The 24342-nt window shown below is 43.1% G+C and overlaps 1 protein-coding gene across 1 annotated transcript in view; it reads right to left on the reverse strand.

Annotated features, from left to right (window-relative positions):
- THSD7B (thrombospondin type 1 domain containing 7B) overlaps positions 1-24342 on the reverse strand; it is a 538929-nt gene that overhangs the window by 26215 nt on the left and 488372 nt on the right. Inside the window, exons 20-21 of the mRNA XM_054207661.1 lie at positions 10447-10580; positions 9559-9712 (exon numbers count right to left, since the gene is read on the reverse strand). Coding sequence (XP_054063636.1) covers positions 9559-9712; positions 10447-10580 — 288 coding nt within the window. The remainder of the gene's footprint in view (positions 1-9558; positions 9713-10446; positions 10581-24342) is intronic.

The following is a 24342-nucleotide window of genomic DNA, read 5'->3' on the forward strand; positions in this document are numbered from 1 at the left end:
AAAACCAATGCACGTAGAAACACATTTTCATAAATGCTTGGGAATTTAAAACACGGGTTTTTTTCTATAGAGCACTTTAATTACGAAAAAAATGTAACTAACAGCTTAAAACCACAGGCTTATTATCATGCAATGAACTGCCTGCAAAGACTGAACGCTGCCCAGGTGAAGGTATGGACAGTAACTGTATTGTGAATATTAAAGAGGAATGTAACGGCATTGCAGCATGAATCTAGATCTCAGACTGCTGTAAAACCGGATTAGTTGCACAGACGACAGCATAAGTAAACAGAACAAATATCAGGACAAATAGGAAAAAAGTCTGGTCCAGTCTTAAAATACATTGTCAGGGCCTATCTTCTTTATGCTTACACTATGTGACAGAAATTCTATTATGTTCTTATTGCTGACACATACCTTGTCAAATCAGTTTAAATGGTAATCTTATTCGAATATCCATGGTCATCTAAAATACCCAATTGTTCTTAATTATCTGGAAATTAAGCCTGCGCTAAGCGTTTACCAATAGTTTGCTGCCTTTTTCCACAACTAATCTGATTGTTCATCCCCACCACTAACACTAATAACTTAAATGATTTGCCAATAAAACAAAACAAATTAAAAAAATCAAAGAAAGTATCTCAGTAGCTACCCCTCATTAATGTTTCTCTGCTTTATATTACCAAAGGGGAAAAAAAAAAAAATCAATGAATGCTGTGAAAGAAGTTAAAGTCTGTGCCATCTTGGAAACACCTGCTTTTGCTCCCTTCAAAACAAGAACCGGCAGACAGAAAATAAGCATCATTTGTAGATAAGTAATTTTTTTAAGAAAATAGCATTTCCACCCCTATCCAGCGTGCACCCCGTGGTGTTTGGTTGCAGGGCGCTGAAGCAACGGCAGACTCTGTCATGAAGCCACCCAGGACCATTCTCCCTCTCAGCTGTCCTCCTGGTCGGGAGCAAACCAGTTTAACAGCCAAAACGGGTCAAAGTCTATCTCGTGTTTGCCAGGACCCAAATAAACGATGGGTTTACTGAAGCTCTGGGGCCGGCGTTCTCACTGCGCTGATGAGCCACGTTGTTCAGAAGCCAGAGCTGATGCGATAAGCTCCACACTTATACTAGTTTGGAATAATAAAGAATCTCTGTAGGAAAAGCGTTCGTTTAATCAAGCTGAGTACATGGGAAACATGCAAAAATTCAAAGTCGGCAAACTGTAACTAATATCCTGTAATATTATTTGTTGAATTTCTCTTTACGTCAATTGAGAAGTCAATTTAGTTTTATAATTGATTTTCTGGACTTACTCTTTCAAGTTAACTATGTAAAAAATTGAGCCAAATATATATGGAACTGAATAAGCGGCAGGAGGGAATGACTTGCAAAGGAAAAGATGAAAGCTGGGATTTTCAAAGGAGTGAGGCTGAGCTGAGTATCCAGCTACCCTGGAATCTCAATGGGCCTGGGTGCACAACTCCTGCAAGACCCCTCCAAAATCCCAGGATGGAAAAATTCAATATTTACGACGTGGCAAAGGTTGAGGAACGGCTTGGCAGACTCAAAGTCATTAGGGGATGAGAACGGTGAAAGTTAAACTAGAGGGATTGTTTCCAGAGGGGAGATGCTGAGGGTATTAACAAGCCATAACGGAGAGAAGTGTGTGAGCTGCACAGCAGGAGGAAGCTGTGTCACCATTGTCACCACTGCCATCACTACCAAAGGTATGTATCTAGTCCTGAACATGGATCTTAAAAAATACTGAGAGAAAAATCAATGACCATCAACGGCAAGCTACATTTTTAGGAGGTAGGACAGAAACAGCCGTCAATAATATTATAGAAAAGGCAGCAAAAGAAAGAAATATTACTTGAGTAATTAAAGTAAGCAATTATCACATAATTAACTAAGATTTGGGCAAGATTATGGAAGGGGGTGATTCTGAATATTCTCACAAATGAAGAAAATGACAAAAACAACTTGACTGTTCAAATAGTCTTCCATACCAAATAGTGAAGGTGGCACTCGGATCCATGGATGCAGACTGGATCTGCTCTACCCCACTAGGAATCCAAGTGTCTTATCACAAGCATATATGAACCTACAATTTGGGGGATTTTAAATTAATAAAACCCACTGTGATTCAGCAATCCTTTACTGAGTATCTTCATTTGCAGCTCCTCTCTTCCCACTAAGTGGATGTTATACTTTCAAAGACATTATTTTACTTCCTACTGCTCTATTAATAACGACCACTGATCACAGACTAATTTTTTTGTAAATTATTTTTACATTAAGTCAGCCATTACCTCCTGTAAGGTAATCATAACTGGTCTGTGACCAGAATTAGCCAACGCTTCTACAGTGGAAGCACAAGGAAAGAGGAAAAGGTGCAGCCAACAACACTGTTAAGAGAAAGGCTGGTACATACAATGGAAGCATTCAGTAGTGAGAGCTTAACTTTGACTGGGATTTTTGAGATCATCTCTTTATGGTCATGCTACTTATTTTTATGCCTGTGGTTATAAATCCAGTAACCAGTTTCTATAGTTGGAGAATTTCGTATGTAACAATGGGGTAGAATTGGTCATAGCAGCAAATGGCCTTACGCACAAATTGAAAGTCAAGGTGATTGACTTAGATTGCACTGATTTATTGAGATAGATTTAGGCAAAGCCAGGTAACGGTTGAACCGAGCATGATGCAGAACCCCGTGCAGGTGCTGAAGCTCTCCACACACACAGAGCTCACTGATCTGTACCAGGGTCCAGATCAAGCAACTCTTGCACAGACCTCACGTAGAGGAAAGTGAAAAAAGTGGGGTGAAATTTAGCCTCTCGCTTGGGTCTCTGCTCCAGAGATGTCTCCAGCGAACTGCAATGACAGCAACTCGAGGCTCGGCACCTTCACCTATCTTTCCAAGAAACCAAGGCTCTGCTCTGCCAGAGGGCTGGTGCTACCAGGAAGGACAAATAATTCTTGCTGCAGCCTGGGGACCATCAGAGTTTAGTACCGCCTTAGCAAGTGGAAAACCTTTGTCCAATTTCTGCTTCTATTCTGGACAACTGAAAGCCACTCCCAACACCATCCAAGCTAGAAATAGATTAAAGATTTATGGATCAAAGAAGAATGATGAATATGTGTGCCGACTGGCCATAAGTATAAGAGAAGAAACAAGTCTAAGAAATGGAGGTAGCTGTCATGCATGAAGGTTGGAGGTCAGAGGCCCGGAGAACTCTATGTACCTTAAAGGTCAGGTGCCAACTCAGTTTGGTAGTTAACTTTTACAGACTGTGTTGTTTGTTGGATTTAGTCCAGATTCCTTCTTGATGACTGTAAGCAACGAGGTGTGTAATTCAGGCATGTGCTTCCTTTGGTATCAGTGATAGGAATGGAATTAACTTCTGGATGGAAATAATAACAGGGACCTAACTCAAGCCACACATTAATAGCCTACAGCAAGAGGATCTCATACACAGACACAGTAAGTTTCTTTATGTGTACAACTATACTGTCTCGGCCTAGTTTATTGTATTAAATCTCACCATTTCCATTTCCCTTTTCTACAAAGTGTGAAGAGGCTGCGCTAGAGACAGGGATCTATAGGCCAGATTATACAAACCACTACAGAAACAAAATATTCTGAAGCAATGAGAGGTACATAAAATGTCACGGTAGGAATGAAGCAGATTGTTTCCCAAAGGACCATTTAGAAATTACAAAAGCTATCATCTTGATTCCATGAAGGAATATTTGGCACTATTAACTACTGCGTTTCTTACTATTTCTTTTAGCCAATCACATTTTTCCACCACGGCCACTTGTCACTATTTTAAGCTAACATAAAGAGTGAGGGACACAAACATACACAAAGGATGTACCCAGCCTTTACTCCAGACAATAAGAGAACAGACAAAGCACAGAAAGTTTGTTCTGGAAGAGAAGGATATTAAATAAAATAAAACTGCGAGGTTAGGAAAGCTAAGTTCCAGAGTAAGAGCTGTTAACATATCACACATTAATATATACTATTAGACCACCTTTGTGATGGATTTTAAAAGCTGTCCATTGATCTAGGCTTTCATATGCATCATAATTGTACAGCACAAAGGTTGTAACCCATTAGAGAGCCCTTTAAGCTGTTTAATTTATCAAAGAGCTTGTATAATGCACTATAAATAGCTGGCCACATCATATGAATAGCTGGCTATTCATAAGGAAACTTACAACCTCAAACTAAGGTAAATGCGTTGGCAGCAACCGGATTTGACTATTTTTAACAGTGCAATGAACCGCTATATTGTTCATGCCAACGTGGATGTTTTGTAACAATTTAACAAGCCATTTACAACAACACGAGCAGTCTTTTGAAATGAAAATGCGTTTGCATAAATTTTCTTTTTGAGATGCATCTAGGTTCTGAAACCTTATCTGCCTCCATATATAACCACTACTTTTTGAAAAGATGAGTAAAAATAAAATAATGGTAACAATGGTAACAAGCAGTTACCAACTTTTTGATAAAGCCATACAAAAAAAGTCAAGTCCCAGTTATGCATAAGGAGCAGCGTACGCTCTTCCAGAAAAGCCTTGGACGAGCATAATTCTCATGCTTGACATGAATAAATTATCTCTTGGGCTAGAAATACAACTCTGTGCAAGCATCATTCTTCAATCCAGCCTCCATACTGCAGATCCTCTGCCAAACACACCTATAAAGGTACTAGTTGAGACCCCAACTGGAGTACTGCGTCCAGCTTTGGAGTCCTCAGCACAGGAAAGACACGGACCTGTTGGAGTGGGTCCAGAGGAGGGTCACAAAGATGATCAGAGGGCTGGAGCACCTCTGCTGTGAAGACAGGCTGAGAGAGTTGTGGTTGTACAGCCTGAAGAAGAGAAGGCTCCGAGCAGACTTTATTGTGGCCTTTCAGTCCTTAAAGGGGGCTTATAAGAAAGATAGGGACAGACTTTTTACCAGGACCTGCTGGAATAGGACTAGGGGTCATAGTTTTAAACTAAAAGAGGGAAGATTTAGACTTCATAGAAAGAAGAAATTTTTTACAACGAGGTTGGTAAAACACTGGCCCAGAGCAACCTGATCTAGTTGAAGATTCCCCTGCTCATTGCAAGGGGGTTGGACTAGGTGACCTTTAAAGGTCCCTTCCAACCCAAACTATTCTATGATTCTTAGTCATGATGAAGACTTCAGTGAATCCCGATGTCTACACAAGTCCACAATTTCTCCTCCAGTTGGCTCCGGAAGGAAAGCATTTCCAAACCATAATGACTCTGACGTGCACCTACGATGAAAGTCACTGCAAAAACCTGCGAGTTGGCTGTACTGCCTGGTGCCACTTTTAATGTGATCAGTTATTGCAATATTACACCCCTCACCCCCCTGGCAGATTCAAGAGAATAATAACTCAGTTGTCACAAGTCCTGAGAGTTGTACATCGCTATTGATCCATGAGGAAAATGCTCGCTGAAACAGAGACAGCTGTTCTCACTCACTAGACATGTAACCTCCTATAATTAACTAATTTCAGACCTCTTAGAATTAGCTGCTAGAAATGCCAACAGCTGAGGCAAACAAGGAGGCCACTCGGATCGGCTGCGGGGGCTGTGACAGCTATCCACACGGCAGCAGAGAGCTAACAAAATAAATTTGAGGTAATTATTTCAGGGACTTGTAGCACAACTCACATATTAACTTTTTTTAAGAATGCTTTGATGAATTCAATTGAAGTCAATTAATTACATTTCCAAGTCAGATGAATACAAAGTCGAGACACCGCAGGTAGTGCATGTTATTCGATCACTGAATATGTAAGAGAGATGACAGGATTTCAGTTTCCAGATTGTTTAGTTGGGTCTTTGAGCAATCAAGTGATGATGTCTGACTGAACACGCTATTGTAGCTGGAACGAATACGAAATCTCTGAAGCAAAATGCAAGTCAATCTAATTTGCTCATGATTATTTTTTTTTTCCTAACTAGCAAGCTTCAAACCGTTCTTTTAAATGGCTTTAAAGCCTTGATGTTTAAGCTACGTGGATGTTACTTAGGGACGAGGCAGAAAACTTTATGAGCCAAAAAATAGTCTTCAATCAGAGGGAAAACCATTTTGAATTTACTTCTCACAATAGAGAATGTGAGAATAATAGGGCAGCTTTAAATCAGTGATTATGAGTTTCTTGAATCCAGTAAAGAGACAAAACCTCAAAAGTAACCTCCAAGTATTATATATCAGACGGCTGGGTTTTCTGGGTCACCGCAAAGTGTCATTATAGGAAATATTAAAATTTAGCTTTGTGTAGCAGTGTTAAACACACTGTATTCAAGATGCAAAAACTGCAATTCAGTTGGAAAATACATATAAAAGAATTGTGGGGGCATCTGGAATTACAAAAGATCGCCCCAGAAACACAAAAATTTAAAAGCAAAAGGGAAATGTAGCCAAAAACGGTAGAACACACTCTTTTAGCAGAAAGAAGCACAAGAAAACACTTCTTATTGACAAAGCAGTCGCCACCTTTATGACTCATTGATTTCAACATGATTCAAGATCATTTACTATCCTGAAAGTGGAAAATTCACATGGGAAGAGTATTGCTACAAGATAAAACCAAGTAATACCCTAGAAGGTATCCCGAGTACAATGACATATTGACAAAAGGTAAACTGGATAATCTAAAAGGCCTTTTTATATTCAGCTGATAAGAGTTAGTTATTCCGCTATCAGGATAAATTTATTATCAACACTATAAAATATGAGCAGAACACCAAAGTGACTGGAAAAGAATTCTCACCTGACCAAAATCTTAGGTAAATATCTCAAATCAAAGAACTACTCAGGCAAAGATGAGGCTGAAATTGTGGTTGCTCATTTATTGCAAACTGGAATTTGTCAAGTTTCATAAATCCTCTTTAGCTTCAGCAAGCCAAACATGACCAGAGATACAGGGAGATTTCCCAGAATGCTCTTTGGCAGCTGCCTCACAAGAGTGCTACGACTAATAGAGTGCCAACTATTTTGATATGAAATGTAAATGTGCTTGAAAAAGAGCAGGCAGGATGTATGGTTTCGCTTTTTCATTTCAAGATGATGTGGCGATTCAAGTTTTTTGGATTACTTGGGGAAGAGAAAGGAGCCATACTTAGAAAATGGAATTTTGGTGAATATTCAAAAAGCATTTTATGCATCCTTGGAAGACAAGCATTTACTTCCAGTTTGGCATGAATCAGAAACCACGTATGAGTATGCCAGCTATTGAGCAAAATTCCCTCAAACACAATTAAATAGACAGTCCTAATGAGCAAGAGGTTCCACGCGTGCAAACTTACTGATATGTTTTTTGGGCTCTGTGGGAAGACACTTCAAGCAGGCTGGAGGCACAACACATCTGACCAAAGACTTAAGAGATTCAGCTCCAGACGCAGACTCCTATATTTGGGTGTCTATACGTAGGGTCTCCATGCAAGGTCCAGACCTAAGCCCTTACTTGCAAACAGCGGAGCTACTCAACTGACCAGATGTAGCTCATCCCTTAAAGACAAAAAGGGATCCTCCGTAGGCTCCATTGCCTTTCTAACTCCACTGACCACGTCCACCAGCTTGTGGCCACTCTCAGTGACCATCTTTCCCAGTGGCAACTCAGGAGATGGAGGGTTGCGTTAATTACCCTGGTGCTGGCAATGCCTCACGCCTGGCCACCACGTTTCCCTCAATGCCTGCCCCAGCACACCGGTAGCCCCACACATACTGAAGACACACCACCGTTGTGGTACAGCCGGTTTGCACATACAGCAAGCCCAGCACTTGCCTTGGAGATGTTAAGCATGTGCAGCCTGGGAGGGACTGTGTTGTGTGGTCCTCTCTCAAAACCAAACAGCCTGAGTAGCTATAAAAGGGAGACAGCACTGCTGTAAACTCGTCAAAGGGAGGGTTTTATCTGCCCATAAAACTACAAGCTGTTTATTGCCTCGTATCTGGACAGAACTATTTAAACACATGCTCCATCCACACACAGTCATCTCAGTTTCACAACAAAGCGTTACAGAACAGCTTGCGAAAACATATTGTTCAGTTAATTGCATTGGCATGCAGATGCCCTCACACTTATGCATTAACATCTATCGTGGCAAAAGGATGTACAAGGAGACACAGGGACCGTGGCACTTGGCCCTGCGACTGCCAAGAGCTATGTTGCCTAACGGAGTGCAGCCCATGAGCTCTGGGCTTCCCCTTCCTGCTTCTGTGGGCTACAGACTCTTTGCCATTGCCAAAAGGGAGTCTTCAGGCAAAAAAATCAGGGTGCCTTAAGGATACCAGGGTGCTTAAGGCTTCAACCAGTCAGTCCTTCACGACTGTCTGACTGCCACCAAGGCACCTGAAAAATAGCCAATGGCCTTGAGAATACCTGCATTAGTTTACTGCATGCTAAAATGAAGAAAATCTATCTCTTAAGAAAAAAAAAAGCCGACGGCAAAGAAACAGCCCAACCACAGTGGGACTTTGAAAGGTATCCAAGCATCTGTATCGGTTGCACGACTGTTGTACTTCATCAAAGCTATGCTGCTCGGGAGGAGGTGAATGCAGGAAATGAAACACAAGATTTTATTTGACATGTTCTTGCCGAGTATATTGATACGCTACACAAAATATTATGGAAGGAAATTATCTGTGTCAGCAGTAGTATAAATACCTGTCCAATAACCACTCAGACTTTTGATAATGGCCCTGTTAACACAGGGGCAATGAATATATGTTTGTCACTTAAATACATCAAGCAAGCCTATTACAAAACCCCCGAGATTAAACCTGGCACCTATTTGAACACCGATCAGAAAGAAACAATGGGCTGGAAATTACATGCTTTGAGGCCAGAGAGTTTTCACAAGACAGAATTTTCAGCTTCTTTCCATCTTGCGCACTGAGGAAAACACAGAGCACTTGGCGGTGGCTTGAATCCCTGCATAATTCACAAAGTTTTGAGTATTTTGTGACGTGACAAATTGTTCAGGCATCTCACTGCCATGCCCTTCTCTTGCTGTTGCCTCAAACCTTCCCTGAAGGTTTTGAGGAGGAGACGCTGGACAGAAATAGAGGGAAGGGAGTGCTGTCATCCCCTCAGGCCTAAGACCCGTCCAGAGGAGTGCCACCACCACGGCTAACTGGCAGGTTGTTATGTCAGCCGCGGATCACTCACAGAGCTCCCCCCTGCAAATATTTCGTAACACAGACAGCCCTCACTGCAGCTAGAATCCCGGTCCCTTCATCTGCTGCGCCTGTGGGGGTCCTCTCCCGTAGACCAAGCGGAAGGATGAGTGCAATCAACTGTCACAGTAATAACTATGTGTTTTACTAACTAATTTTCTATAGCTCATGCTCCGTAGAAATATAAAAATCTCAAGATTTAACCATGCTGTCAGGATCCATTAAGCCTGACCTGCCTCAGAAAATAATTTGTTAGACAATAACTATCTCCCGAAATCCCTGAAGGACAGAGAAGATGGACGCGTGAGGAACATTGCCAGACAGACACAAGCAGGAGAGCCTACCTGCGGACACTTGCTCCACTCTCCCCAGTCAGACACCGCACATTCACTGGGACAGTACAAGCTACACTTCTGCGTTGTATCTGGGATTTCGGCCCGGTTACACAGCGCGTTGGGCACTGTCTCTCCGCCGTGGCCCTCAGCAGCTCTCACACACCTACACAGAAAACAGACAGTTTCATTAGAGGATCACCACGGGCTGCAGAAGTGATGGGTATCAACAGGTCCATATAGGACACCGTACGGAACACAATAGCTAAATGCAGCACGGCTGGTCAAAATGTAGAATTAATCACATCAATGCAAATCAGAACCAGCTGCACGCACGACATGCTTTTGTTACTCACGGATTTTAATAACTACTTTAAATAAACATTTCAAACCTCATACAGAGGGATTTTAACTTTGATCGGCTGACAGACGAGCGAACAGAAAATGACAACCAGCAAGAACAAACCTTTGTGCTCCTGCTAGTAACATCCAAACATTTGGAAATAACGCAGCCTTTCCCCGTGCCTGGGGAATGAATACTCACTAATAATGAACGCCACTCCAGCGCAGGCGGTACCATTACTTGGGGAAAATGTTAACAAATCAGAACATGGAGGCTTTGCACCTCAGGGGGCTTTATGTATATATGGCATTTAGGTTGAAGAATTCCAATTTAAACACCGTGCCTTCTTCCTGAAAGACGTCTTGATCATAACACAAGGCTGCATCTCTGAGATGCTTTTCCTGTAAACCATTGCACATAAACGCATGTTTCTTTTCATTTGAAATACACTGGCCTCAGCAACGCACTCGCTGTCAGATGGCCAGGTATTTCAGCTTTATGCAAGTACGTATCGGCTCTTTTTAATCTGGAGTACCTGTGATTTTGTCTTCACGCACCTGACTTTCCTCGTTTGTATTCCTTCTCCACAGTGGAGGGAATTTTGTTCGCTGTTGATTTTGCACGGAGACCATGGCTCTACTACCCAAGAATACTGATTGCACTCGGTGTAGCATGGGACTGCCTCGTGGACCTGCCAGGAGAAAGAATCAAAACTGTTCGTCTGAAGCATCCAGGTTAGCATCTCTGCAGAAACGCCTCGGCCAAGCCCAGGAAAGAGTACACTGAAAAATATCCCGGCTTACGCTCCTTATGCTAAGGGTGTTGTAATAGCTTTAAGTTCATTTATTCATTATCGACTTGCCAAGGGATTTTTAAGTATATAATAAACAGCAGCATGCATGCAGCATCTTAGGAAACAGGATAAATAACAGCTATTTCCTGCAGCCAGAAGAGGAACTCCATTACAATTTCATTTGCTCAGACCGCTCTCGCTATAATCTATCACGTGTCATTCACCGGGACTGTACGTACTGCATCTTTTTGTGTTTCAGAAGGTACAAACTTAAAATCAGCACTCATTTACCTTTGCTTCTAACATATCCTTGTAAGTCATTTACCACAAAAGAATGAAATTTCACGCGTCCTATAAATTTCACTTTTATACACAAAACCCATAAACGTTTTTTTCCCCTGCAAGTGACTTAACTCTAACAGATCTCCCAGTCAAACATGACCATGTATTCGCCTGAACTATGCTACCTATGTAGAGAGAAAAATACAACCAAAAGCTTGATAAACATTTTTAAAAGGTGCTGGATATTCAGGATGTTAGAAGCAGCACACTGAGATATAGTTCTTTAGCAGATTTTTTAGGTTTAAACAAATGAAGGCATCAACAGTTCTATTACAGTAATGAATAAAAGTTATTTATTTTGAATCGCATTTGTCTGCAGCAGCTGATTTGAAGATACGATGTTCTCTGTGGCTTTGTATGAAGCACAGTGTGCTGCCCTGAAAAAATACAGCGCACCTAAAATTTCTTCTCCCACACATCCACATCTCCTTGGCCCTGCTGCTGTGGAGCCGTTCGGTTCTCACCATTAAAATAACTAAATCAGCAGCCTTCCTTCCGACCCGACCCTCCCCAGGAAATAAAAAAAAAAAAAAAGTTCAGCCACAGCTTCAGTAATTTATAGCTTCATTTTAAAATAGCAGATTATGACTATGCACGTTGTGGCCTCAACAATAAAGAAATCTTATTTGCAACATGTTGGAGGCAGGAGGCGGGGAGATTGCGATACCAGTCAGGACACAAAACTGGTGCCCCATCAGAAAATTACCTTCACATCCAACAAACAGAAGATAACTTCCTAAAGAAAACTGCTCGGGAGCAGCAAATGTCGGAAACTAACTTTACTTGTGGGTCTGTCTCTACCTTGTGCATAGGTTTAGCAGAGAGGAAAGAGTGAGAGAAGCTGAAAAGTGCAAAATACGTGAAGGAGAAAAGAAAGGAAAGAAGGAAACAGAAGCGGGGACTGGTGGGGCCAAGCACGGCATGAACTAGTACGAGCATCACGTTTCGTGCTGGGATGGGGAAAGGGAGGGGAGCGATGGGGGCAAAGGCAGAAATACCATTAGTACTGTTTTTCCTACATATTTTTGCGCACAAATCATTTTTCACAGTCCGTGCGCAAATAACACGTGAGAACTTGCAAAATTTATTAGGAACGGGCAGGAACACGCATGGCGATAACGTTGGGCGCAGCAACCTCCTTGCACAAGGGAGGGGGTCACCCCCAGCCGTCAGGAGGTGTGCGGTGTCTCCAGCTCCTACTGGGCCTGCATGAAGGTTTTGGAAGATCATGGGGCACCTCAATCACTCCATATGGACTAACAATTTCTGCACGCCGAGGCGGTGCCATTTAGCTTAACTATATGATGTATAGGTATCTATGTATTGTATAGAGACTAAGTTTCCTAAGCCGAAAGAGCCAGGCACCGGTGCCAGTTTCCAACGCGCCAGAAGTGCCCCTAATTAGCTGTGCAGCCATGCTCGTTAACTGGCGTACACAGAGCAAAGAGAAGAAGAACCTGCTGAGCATGACCTGTGCTCGGCACCAGCAAGAGGGGGGCTGAGCCCGCTGCCAAGCCGCCGACCTGCCCCGGCCAGCGAGGTACCCACCCCGGCAGCCATTTCTCTGCCCACACCCCCTCGTTAGGCACGGCAAAGCCTTCCCGCTCCCCAGAGACGGCCAGGAGATGGATGCAGAGGCAGGGAGTATTTATTAGTTCCCCTGCTCCACAGAGAGGGAAAGAAAAACTACACTCTGCCTACGTTGTCTGACAAAACAGACTGCGGGAGACGAATGGCTGAGGAGGGAAACGCGTGCTTTAGGCATGATCAGAATTTCCCTCGGTGCTGAGGGGAGGCAAAACCCAGAGCAAGTGAAGCCCAAACCTTGGCAAGAACTGGCTATTCTGTGATTCCGTGGCTGCCGGCAGCCCAGGGAGGAGACATCTCACTGGGCAGCGCTAAGGGAAGCAAAAGTTATTAATCAATAAGTTTATTAAGAGCCAGGTGGGTGCCTGTTCTGGCTCTTTTGAGTTTTGGAGAGGTTGCGAGCAACCAGGAGGTGACGGTATGGGGCAGCACGGGGCCAGCACAGCACAAACGGTGGCTTTAGGGATTTAAGGTTCTTTTCCTTGCTCTAATGAATAACCTTTCCTTGGCATTGGAGGATATCGCTGTGAATCCCGCAGGTCACAACACGGTTATTTATCAATAAGTTTATTAAGAGCCAGGTGAGTGCCTGTTCTGGCACTTTAGAGTTTTGGAGAGGTTGGGAGCGGCCAGGAGGTGATGGTACGGGGCAGCAGGGGGCCAGCACAGCACAAACTGTGGCTTTAGGGACTTACAGTTCTTTTCCTTGCTCTAATGAATAATCTTTCCTTGGCATTAGAGGATATCGCTGTGAATCCCGCACACACTGGGTCTCCCGCACCCGCCCTGCACAAGCATCCTCTGCTCCTCACTCGGGCCAGACCCGAAGCTTGGAAATCCCGGCTCCGTGTCTCACTGACCCCTCATCACCCCACGTTAAAACCTCTTAAACCTCAGATGCCTCCGAACCAGCAAAGCCCACCCGCAGATAGCAGTAGAGGCCTAACACCAGGAATTTACCACAAAACCGCGTTTTGGTGGTCAAAACTTCCTGCACCGTTTACCTGATGTGATTTCTGTGTGGGCAGGGATGGGACGCCACGGGAACTAAAATCTCTCCGAGGAAACGTGTGAGGACAAAAAAGAGATCCCACATGCAGCGCCACAAACACACGTGATGCGATACTTCAAACGCGCAGTTTCCAGAGCAGGCAGGATGGCAATAATAAAGCCATTAATAGAGTGTTTGTATTCCGCTGCTGGGTGATGTGGAGCCGGTAGGATGACATGATGACACATGAAGCCCCGCCAGCTCTCCCCCCTTCGACAGACACCCCGCTCTGCGCAAGGGCACGCAGCACCATCCCTGCGGCACCTCAACACCCCGGCGGCCCGCTGCTCGCCCCTTCAGGACTTCCAGTTCCGTCAGGACTCCCAGGTTACGCTCGCCACCAAAAACCCAAAATATAATTGTTACAAATAACCTGTTTTCCTAAGCCATTGTGCCGACAACACTGTGTGTCCCATCTGTGAAGGACCTTTCTCCTCTGCCCTGCGTCGGCGCTGCGCGATGCCATCTCTGGTAGCACCTCCGAGACAGCGGGAAGGTGTAAATAACCACCGTGCAGCACCGGGAGGGACAGATTTCTTCAGAGCAAGTCACAACGTGTATCGGTAGACTCCGTGACACCTTTTAAATGGGAGTCTCAAAGACAGGCAAGATTTCCACAGGTGAAACTCTGTGGGTATGCGTTTTGGAAGCTGTGAATATCATTTGTGACTCTATCTTTGCATTTAAAAACCACAGTGATGTGGCATGTGTTCCTCTCCTCCACAGGACAATGTTTTCCTCCCGTTTCTCTCTCCTGGCTTGCCATCGTTTGTTTTCAATCCCTTCCAATTCCTCTTTTTTTTTGTATTTGAAAAAAACCCCTCAATAAACCTTAAAGCCTCTCATGGCTATCTTTTGCTAACAGCTCTGGTACTTAAGGAGGTCAAACAGATAATGTTCTTGATTTTGCACTTTCAAAGGATTTTGGCTAAGCCTTGCTGTTCTTTGAGTCCCACTATCCAGGGGAACCTGGGATCACTTCTCATCTCCCGGTTCCGTGGGAGCACCCAGTTCCTACCCTGAACAGAGGCTGGGATGGGATGTTGTGTCCTCAACTCCTCACCCAACCCAGGGACCCAAAGTGCCTGAGCCTGGAGGGGCTGGGATGGGATGTGGTATCCTCACTCCTCACCCAACCCAGGGACCCACAGTGCCTGAGCCTGGAGGGGGTTGGAATGTGCTCCCACAGATCCCTGCCTGCAACATAGAGTGCATCCAAGCTTCAAATGCAATAGTCTCAGCATCCGGGCCCATATCACAACTGCCATCTGCCACGTCTGCTGCAGATACAGAAGCCTCTTGTCCAGCTACACCACTTCTCCTCCTAAGCACAAAGACAACAGTTCCTTGAAAAATTATCTGCTTAATGCTCACTCTTCCCCAAACTCATCAACCCACTACGACAGAGCGTTTAAAAAAACCTTCAGACCAAGCCACCCAACACACGTTTGGAGCTGTACTACCACAATCCATCTCCTGAAGGGCAGAAATTAAATGAAAACCACGCGATGGGCACAGGGGTCCATTGTTCTGCCCTGCTCGGGGGGCAGGAAGATGCTGGAAGCTGCAGACACCTGACCTGTGCAGGGCTCAGCACCCAGGGGACCAGCCTGGCTCCATCCCTTAGCGCCTCACCTTTAACCCTTTCAAGAAATAAACACAATCAAAATACTTGTAGCATTTTAGGAAATTGATGGCTTTCCTCAATTTTTATTCACATCCTCATACTGGGTTTTGGGCTCAATGAACCAAGGGGTGAAATGATGCCGGACTGAAGTTGATGGGAGTTCTGCAGCTGACTTTCATAGGACCACTGTATCACTCCTTGTAGCCACAATTAATCTGGGATACATTAACATCTGAATCCTAAAATCAAGTTGATGGGCACAGTTCTAAATAAATTCAAGGGAAGAAGGACTTTTTTTAAGAGACAAACTGCTATAGTTTTGCCTTAATAAAATAAGCCAGCTCCCATTCACTCCAGTGCAAACCCTGAGTTCTTGGTAAAGTATCTAAAAGTTGACAGTTACTTCAACACAATATACAAACGTTAATCTATTTATTTTGTCTTTTAATAGCTGGTATTTGCACTTTTCTAATGAAAAGTCCAAACACCTAACCACCAGAGAGCTTTGGTGTGATTTATAATGTTCTATAACTTATTTATTTAAATGTAGGTCAGGAATAATACTGACCTTGCAAAGGACATACAGAAACGAGCGCACTTGCTCAACTGATGTGATTCATTAAAAGAAATTCATGCCTGTATTTCAGGTCACATTTCTGATGAGCACCTACAGAGCAAACTAGAACAGGTTCAACGCTTCTGAAAATCATAGTGACTTCATATTTCAGTGAGCATCAAGATTTATTGTCCCTCAAGGTAAATATTGACTCTGGTTTTCCCTCAGTCGATAGGTTTCAAGACAGTAAATCTTGGTGTTCACCTCAACTAAAGTCAATATCTGCTTATTATATTAGAACAACCAAACTGATCACTGTAGCAGTTGCCTGAGACCCTGAGGACAACCTCTGCGCTATTCATTTCTAATAAAAATGGGCTAAATTCATTGCTAACATAAGTTCATTTCGCATCGCTGCCCTTATACCAAGGTTACATTAGACCTAATACATTGAAACAGCCAGAACCGAAGAAATAACCTACTTTTAAACTATGGAGACCACCGTGAATAAGAGAAAAAATCTCTTACCGGAAAGAGAGCTGATTTGCTCTAGTTTGCAAAGACGCTTGCTGGCAAGGAAATTCAAGCGCAGATATTAAAACGACTCCTGCTGAGATGGGCCAGCAATTTGCTCACTTTCAATACTTCTTGCATACCCGCTTTTATGTTCCCTGCATATCCAGGCCGCAAGAGTAGGCAGCACTGGGACATCACCGTGCAAAAGTGTCCCCCTCCTCCTCTTACAACTTATGGCCACCGCTTCATCACATCTGGACCTCAGCCAGGGCTTCTCTCGCAGCCAGCCTGACACGAATGGGTCCAGAGCATGGTGGGAAATGGAGCTGCAAAGACATCCATCCATCGCAATTACCGGCAAATTTGTCTTCTACGCTGATTCCATCCAGTTCATCCAAATCTCTTTTTTGGTTGTAAGGTGCCCATATATCAACTGAGTAATTTTTGTAATGCTCTAATACTGCCTTTGCATTCCATTTAATCCAAAGGAAATAATTTCTAATAATGAGGTTTTCTTTTATTTAATTCTTTAAAACTGAATTCGAAATGGAGTACTTACGTTGTTAATTACTGAAGGGTGTGTTTGATTTGGCAGATCTAAGCACGCATTTGAAAGCTTTACCGAATTAACTGTATATCTGAAGGACAAGTACTTGCACATTAACAAACACTACATCACAGAAATGACCTCATTAAAATTTCAACATTAAATAGTTCTCTTTGAAATAAAATTGATTTTGTTTCATGCTAGTTTACATATTGATCACAATCACCAGAAATACGTTAACCGCTCGTCAGTATTAAAGATGATCGAACAATTAATTTTCAAGCAATTTGGATTTCGCAAAGCAGCTGTTTCACTGAGGAATACTTGTCTTTAGGTATTTGCATGCTGCAAATAGCCAACAAAATAAATAAAAAAATATTGCTTAAGAATGACTTACAACACAAAAGTTTGAATAGATCAGCATGCGGTAAGACTTCTGAAATTATTGGAATTCCTGAATTTTTTATGCCTCTAGCAGATATCTGAAGCAAATGCAGCACTTTTAGTCTTCATTTACGCCCAAATCAAAGGAGTCAGTGTTTTTTACCTCCTTTGTGATACAGAAAAAAGAAAATCAATTAGAGCTTCGCTAAGGTTATGAAAAGCCTTCGCTGGCGTTGAACCAAGTTTCTAGAAAACCTAGAGCCACCTCAAACTTTGTAGCTGGCAAAAGGATGGGATCAATTTTATTCTAAGTACAAAATATGAATTAAGAGTCAGGGCAATAATTACTATAGCACAGACAGAAAGATGTACCAATTCCCAGTCTCTGCCCTGTGGGCAGCATCACAGAATCATAGGATGAAGAATTAAGTGATTTATTAGAGGCTGGCGAGGGAGCCCCCAGGGAGCAAGGGGCTGAATCTGGAAATGCCCTATTTCTTGCACTAACTGGATGACATCTCAGCTTAAAATCAGCTACTGAAAAGTTCAGATAAAGACATTTCAGGATGAAGCCATCAAAAAAAGCAGCACTGTAGAATTCTGGCTGTAAAATGAGAAAAAGGAAAAGAGAAGGAATTAGGAAAGCAGCAGAGTATTCTGCTATGGAGACATCTGGATGCTCCACATTCCCTCACCACAGCCTTTAGAGGCTTTTACTGTATCTATCCTTCTGCTGGACTTTAAAAAAGGCTCCTAGTAAATCCCTAATTTTGTTCTAATGGATGATTAAATATGCAAAGACAGGCACCACTGTATTTCAAATTCTTAAGTGCGACAAATGGAAAATGCCTTGTTTAAGAAGTTAATTCAAGCAAGCTCTGCTGAAGCCCAGTCATTACAGCTCACACTTACAGAACTAACACGTTGCTCAGGAAGGTTTATTAATTCATTTTTTCTAGTGGTAAGAGGTTTTATTTTCTGTAAGATTGGTGCAGGCATTAAAAACACCAAGCTGTAACACGGTAAAGCGTGAGCACTCCTTCCTGCAGATTAAAATAAGAAGCTGGCATCATCCAACGTGAGAAAATAAGGTAGAACGTGCAGCTCCTGACCCCAAACTGCCTCCCTGGTTTTACTCAAGGTTGTACTGTCACTGCAGCCTTTGAGGAGCAGAACACAGCACGGAGTATAACCCTGCACATACTGTGCCGTTATTGGGTATTTATTTCTACCTGAAGTACTCAGGCAAGACAATTTAGTCTCAGAGTTATGCAAAAAAGTGGAGATGTTGGGATATGCGAATACAATCACAAACGGCCGGGTCCTATGGCTCTGCTTTTGATTTTATTTTTTAATTACTTTTCTTCACTATCAAGAAAATATTGAATCTAGATGAGATATTAACAAATGCCATTTTACGATGTTGTCAAATATGGGGGTCTAAAGCAAGGCATAAACTCGTTAGTGAGAGTTTTGGTGCATTTTTGCTGATTCCAGAAGCTGTAGGTGCTGTAGCTTCTGCTGCCTCCCTGTCACAAAGCTAGGCAAGCATAGCAAATTTAAGTAGATATAAATAAATCAATGTCCTGTGTTTTTTGAAACAGCAGATTTTCCTGCAGCTGAAGGATAGTTTCAGGGGTAACAAACAAATGTGGCACCTCTCTGGATGAATCTGTTAGGCAGTAATAATGTTGGATCCGGTTTTAAAGAGAGGAAGGGGGGAAAAAAAGCTGATTGATGAAGAACAACATCGAAGTCCCTTTTTACTAAACGAGAACAATAAGATAAGATGAAGACAGATTGCAACACCAACCTGAGCCTTTGTAGATGTCCATGTTAGCAGGGCATGACAAGCAGAAAGAAAAGAAAATTATATATTCATTAGTTTAGCTGCTGTATGATAATATTGCAAAGAAAAAAAAAAAAAAGGGCAGAAAATCTGCTCAAAATAAAATTGCCACAATGTTGCATTCAGTTCTTCGATTTCCCCATCTTTCAGGAAAAAAATAAAAAAAAATCCCTCAAGCAGAAATCAGGCATTTATTTGTGAGTGAATAAAAAGCATGACTATGCTGAAGAATAAAGCAGAGTTCATTCAGCTTCATCCAGCAACCCTCTGGAATTCATCAGTGTGCCTCACGATCAAAGCCTTAGGATAATAAAAAAAAAAGATTAAAAAAAAAAAAATCTATGAAGCTTAACCTGAAATCTGGTAAGAAACCCCACAATTATGGAATATCAATCACAACAGATATGAAAGGCTTTCCGACACCTGAATCTTAATTGGGTGGCACTGTCCTTAGAGCAGCCTGCAGAAGACATGCCCGGCGGCAGGCAGCCAGCCGGCCCTTAGCAGGTGGGACTCCATCTCCATGAACACCCATCAATAACTCAAAAGTAGATTTCATTATGGAAAAAGTAATCAAATGATAAAAATTCAATAAGGCGGGTGTACAGGCATTGCACATCCCACAGACAAGGAGGGCGGGGGGGGGGGGTTGACACCGAGATCTCCAGGGGTCCATCGGCAGGGTGGGAGCTGCACTGTTGAAGTCCGTACCAAATCGTCCCGCAGGCAGCCTCATTGAACCAGCACGGACAACATCGACATCAGCTCTTGCTAACAGAGACTGGGCAGCCTGGTTGCTTCCCCCTCCCCTCCCCTGATTGAAACGCCAAACGAAGCCCACGTCGACCAGGGGGACACGGGGCTCCGGAGCGAGCCAGCGACCCCCGCGGTCCTCTGCCCGGCCAGCCCGAGCTCCCAAACCAAATCACAGCGCTTCCGCCGGGCAGAAACCTGCCCCGGCAGGATACGAGCGAGCGATTACTAGATCCAGGAGCCAAGTCATCTGTCACATGAAATGAAATAAATGCCACTACTAAACACAAACAGTCCCAAAGAAGCACTTTTTTTGTAGTCATCTGTACAATAGGCAATTTAAAGAAAAGACCATCAGAGCTTACTGCTAAGTTAAAAATGATGCCTCGGAGACAAAGTTTTAGCCCTAGTCCTTCCTTTAAGAGATTTTGAAATCATTTCAAGGTCCAAAAACTTCAAATTGATATTCTATCCGTTTATTTTCATGTCTTAAGCAAGAACAAATTAGCGTGTCAGAGCAGTCACATATTTGTCCTTACATGGTACGATCTTGGACTGACAATTTTTCCATACAGGATTTAAAAATGGTTAGCCGACAAGAACAATTTGATTGATTGCACTATAGACAAGAAACAGAAGAGACTGGGCAGCGTCAGGCAGTTGAAAGTTACGCTTTCTGAAACACACTTCCGTGAGATTAAACCAAAGGCTGGAAGCAGAGAGAACTGCAACCTGCTCCTGGGGCTTCCCGCAGTCACAGCGAGAAACAGTCCGGTTTTAGGTTCCCGCAAAAAGCTGCAACAGAAACGTAAACCAGCGCGTAACCTGATTGTTTGGTTAGGATGAGACCATCACTCTCCCCCCGAGTCCGCTCGGCGGCAGGTCTGATTCCTCCTCAGCAGCATGCGGACAGAAACGGATGCTTGTAGGGAGAGCGGGACAGACGCTGATGGATGAGTGATAGATCCCATAGCTTCAGAGCGCGGAAAGATCACCCACAGCCTGATTAGTAACGGGAGCTGGAAATTTTTTCTTAGAAGAGCAAGTTACTGCAGAAGGCAGAATTTTTGACAGCCTGTTGCATCGTGTATTTGTGGTAGCTGTCTTACTGCCAAGACAGGCAGATGTTAGTACTGCGGTTAGACGTGGCATTAACTTGAGCAATTTTCTCTGTATAATTACAGGTAATGCAGACCTCCTAGCAGTGCTGCGGAGAGGCCAGCCTCGTGACAAGGCAGCTGAATTCACAGATTTGAAGGCAGCTACAATCACAACGCCGCACACTTAGAAATCTTGCAATTGTTACCATCTGACAGTTTTTGTTGATATTTCTCATAGGCGGATCCAGACAGAAAAGAGTTAGGCACAGAAAAGCCGAGTTTTCTTTCCCAAATGCACACGTTCAAGAAATGTGATGTGCTGCAGAGAAAAATCGTGCTTCTACCTGCGACCGCTCCCCAGCAAGAACATCCATATTTAATAAACCAAAGGCTCCCTTGAGCCAAAAGTTAAATTCTCCCCAACCTATTTCAAACATCAGAGTGCACGTGTCCTATCCCCGAGCCAAAAGATAAGAGGGAAGCGCTTGCGAGCCACCACCTGGCGGGGTAGCTGGTGTCTCTGGATTTCTAGGTATCTTGCTTCATTTCCATTCCTTTCTCTCAGAGCAGAGAATGTATATTTTCAGATTCCTATCTTTCTATCATTGGCCCGTATTTTTGAGGCTAAGCACTTTACATGGACCTGTACAGATCCACATGAATCAATGGAAAGTCTTCTCCTGACTTCCACTGTTTGGGTCATGCTGTAGCAAGCAAGGAACACCCGAACATTCATAGGTACATCACTAAAATTTGGGGGGGGGGGGGGGAGTATCAACTATGATGAATTTTTTCATCAGTACCTATTTATTAAAAATGTACATGAGTAGTGCCTATGTATATTGCTGGTTAATGAGAAGCTATATAATAAACAAATAGATGTTTTTGGAATAAATCTGACCAGGAACGACCGCATAAACTCTACATACACATATGCTCATGTTCCACAAACATCAGCATTTACCACCTATTTCCATTTCCTTTGTGCCTTGTTTTTAAGGAGTTTATGAGTTTCTGGCTATTGGAAACCTACAAGAAAACAGAACTCCTTATTTGTTCCTGTACCAGGGGGTAACGTACCCCATAATAACCACCAGCAGAGCCCCAAGTTCTGCTCTGCACCACTGCAGCATTCAGGAAGGGTATGTCAGGGCACGAGTGATTCAGCAGTTCTCACACCTCCGCCGTTCCCCGGGGCACCACCTTCACGCATCCATGATTCTGGAAATAATGGACTGAAAAAGGCTGTTTCCCAAAACAGTAAGTAAAAGGAGAAAGTAGAAAGTAAACGCACATGGAGACTAAGCAACACAGCTGTGCTTTGCAGTGTATCGTACACACAAACCACTCTACCTGAAACCTTTTAGAGAATTAAATAACGCAACAGAGCAAATAGCATGTGGTATAAATCAGAGGGCGCAGTAATTTAAAGATCATGCGAACAGTCCAAAAGGAAGTTTTCACTCAGACAGTCCACAGCAGATTAGGAAGTGAGGAAAATTAAAAGGCAGAGACAAGAAACTGAAGCTGAATGGCAGATCTGAAAGGAACTGAAGAGTCAAAGAAATAAAGAAAAGGGAAATATCGTTATCCAACACAGGAACCTCACAGAGAAAGTCCAACGCTAAAAATAGTCAATTTACAATAGAGGGAACAGTAGGAAATGAAAGATCGCCAATGGAGTGAAGGGTAAGAAAGGTGAGAAAAACTTTTTATAATGGGCACTGGCTCAGAAAGCTTGGACAACAAGGAGGGCAAATTTGAAGAGACACTTGAAATAACTTCTGGGTCAATGGGGTTATTTAGGAACGATGGAGACAAGACTGCCCAGCATCCTTCAGAAGATGCAATGGAAGAGAGGGCTGGAGGAGGAAAGGAGAAAAAAAAAAAGTGAACTGCATAGCAGCCAGATAAACTTTTACTCTCGGAAAGATATTTTCCTACGGACATTATCTATAAGCAGCAGAAAACAACAAGGAGACGAGTAGCAGGCAGCATGGGTTTGTCAAGAACAAACTGTGTGAAATCATTCTGATGTTCTTCGCTAAGAGGATAACAGATGCTGTGGATAGGGATGAAATGGCTGGTATTATGTTGACTTTAGTAAGCCTTTCACACTACCTCTCAGGCTAAGGAAATATGGTTTGGACGAGTATAATACTTGGTGAGTACAAAGTATGTTGGAAAATCATACTCTGAATAGTTAACAGGGTAAAACGGGTGAGAAACCTCACTCACGGCTCACGGCAGAGCTTTATGTTCTGTATCCAGTTGTATTCCTTGTTTTCATTAATTTGGGGCTGATGGATAGGAAACGATTCTTACCGACCCTGCGGGTGCTGCCAAGGTGAGAAGGACAGCGAGGCACCCGGAGGACAGGAAGAGAATTCAAAATGGGCTTTATGAATTGCAGAAATGGACTGAAAAAATGGATTGAAAGAGAAGTACAGAATGACAGTGATGAGAGACCGACCAGTCAACGGCGAACACAGGATGAGAGACAACCGGCCCCTTAGTGGTACCACTGCCCTGGATCCTGACACTGTAGAGAACTGCAAAGAGGATGTGATTCAGTAACACTGTAAAAAGACAAGACAAATACAGAGTGTGTAAAACACTGAAGTACCGCTTAGCTACGGCACGGCTTCAGCGCGGGAAGCATGTCCAGATGAATGCACTCAATTTTATGAGAAATTTGAAAGATTTGAACTAACTGAGAGCCAACGGATGACAGTAAGATTAACGAGACCAGGAGCAAATTGCCAAGGCGAATGTGGCATTTCCACCTTTGCTTTACAGGTAAACATTTAAAACACCAGTATAATTAGTGACAACCTATACGATGGCAGGTCTGTCGACGAAGCATGGTATCACTGTCAGATAAAATAGCAATACGGAGTCATAAAAAGAAATAACTCTGCTGTATCATAACAGATGCAGAGTAGCAGAAAGACACCTGAGAGAGCTTTAAAGAGATCCTCCAGCAGCTTGAAACTATCTATCTGTAGCATCACTGAGCTCCGTTGCCTTGAATAAATCACAGACTGCATTTTGGAAACCAGGGACTCTCTTCTACCTCATACAGAAGCAGGGCAGTGGAATTACCATTATATTAAATATTAACAGCTCTGTTATAACACTGCCTACACTCCTAGTTCCTCATTGTAAACCTAACATTGATAATGAAGGAACATTTAAAGGAAACGCAGGGAAAAAAAATTTCAGCGTCTCAAAGTTTTGGCTTATATTAACAAAATACAGAAACCTACCTCTTTGGTTCAGGTGAGAGGCGGGGAAGAGGAGACACGATCATTTTTGGGAATATACAGAGAGGATTTCTCTTAGAAG

The sequence above is a fragment of the Rissa tridactyla genome, chromosome 7, assembly GCF_028500815.1.
Source record: "Rissa tridactyla isolate bRisTri1 chromosome 7, bRisTri1.patW.cur.20221130, whole genome shotgun sequence".
Lineage (NCBI taxonomy): Eukaryota > Metazoa > Chordata > Aves > Charadriiformes > Laridae > Rissa > Rissa tridactyla.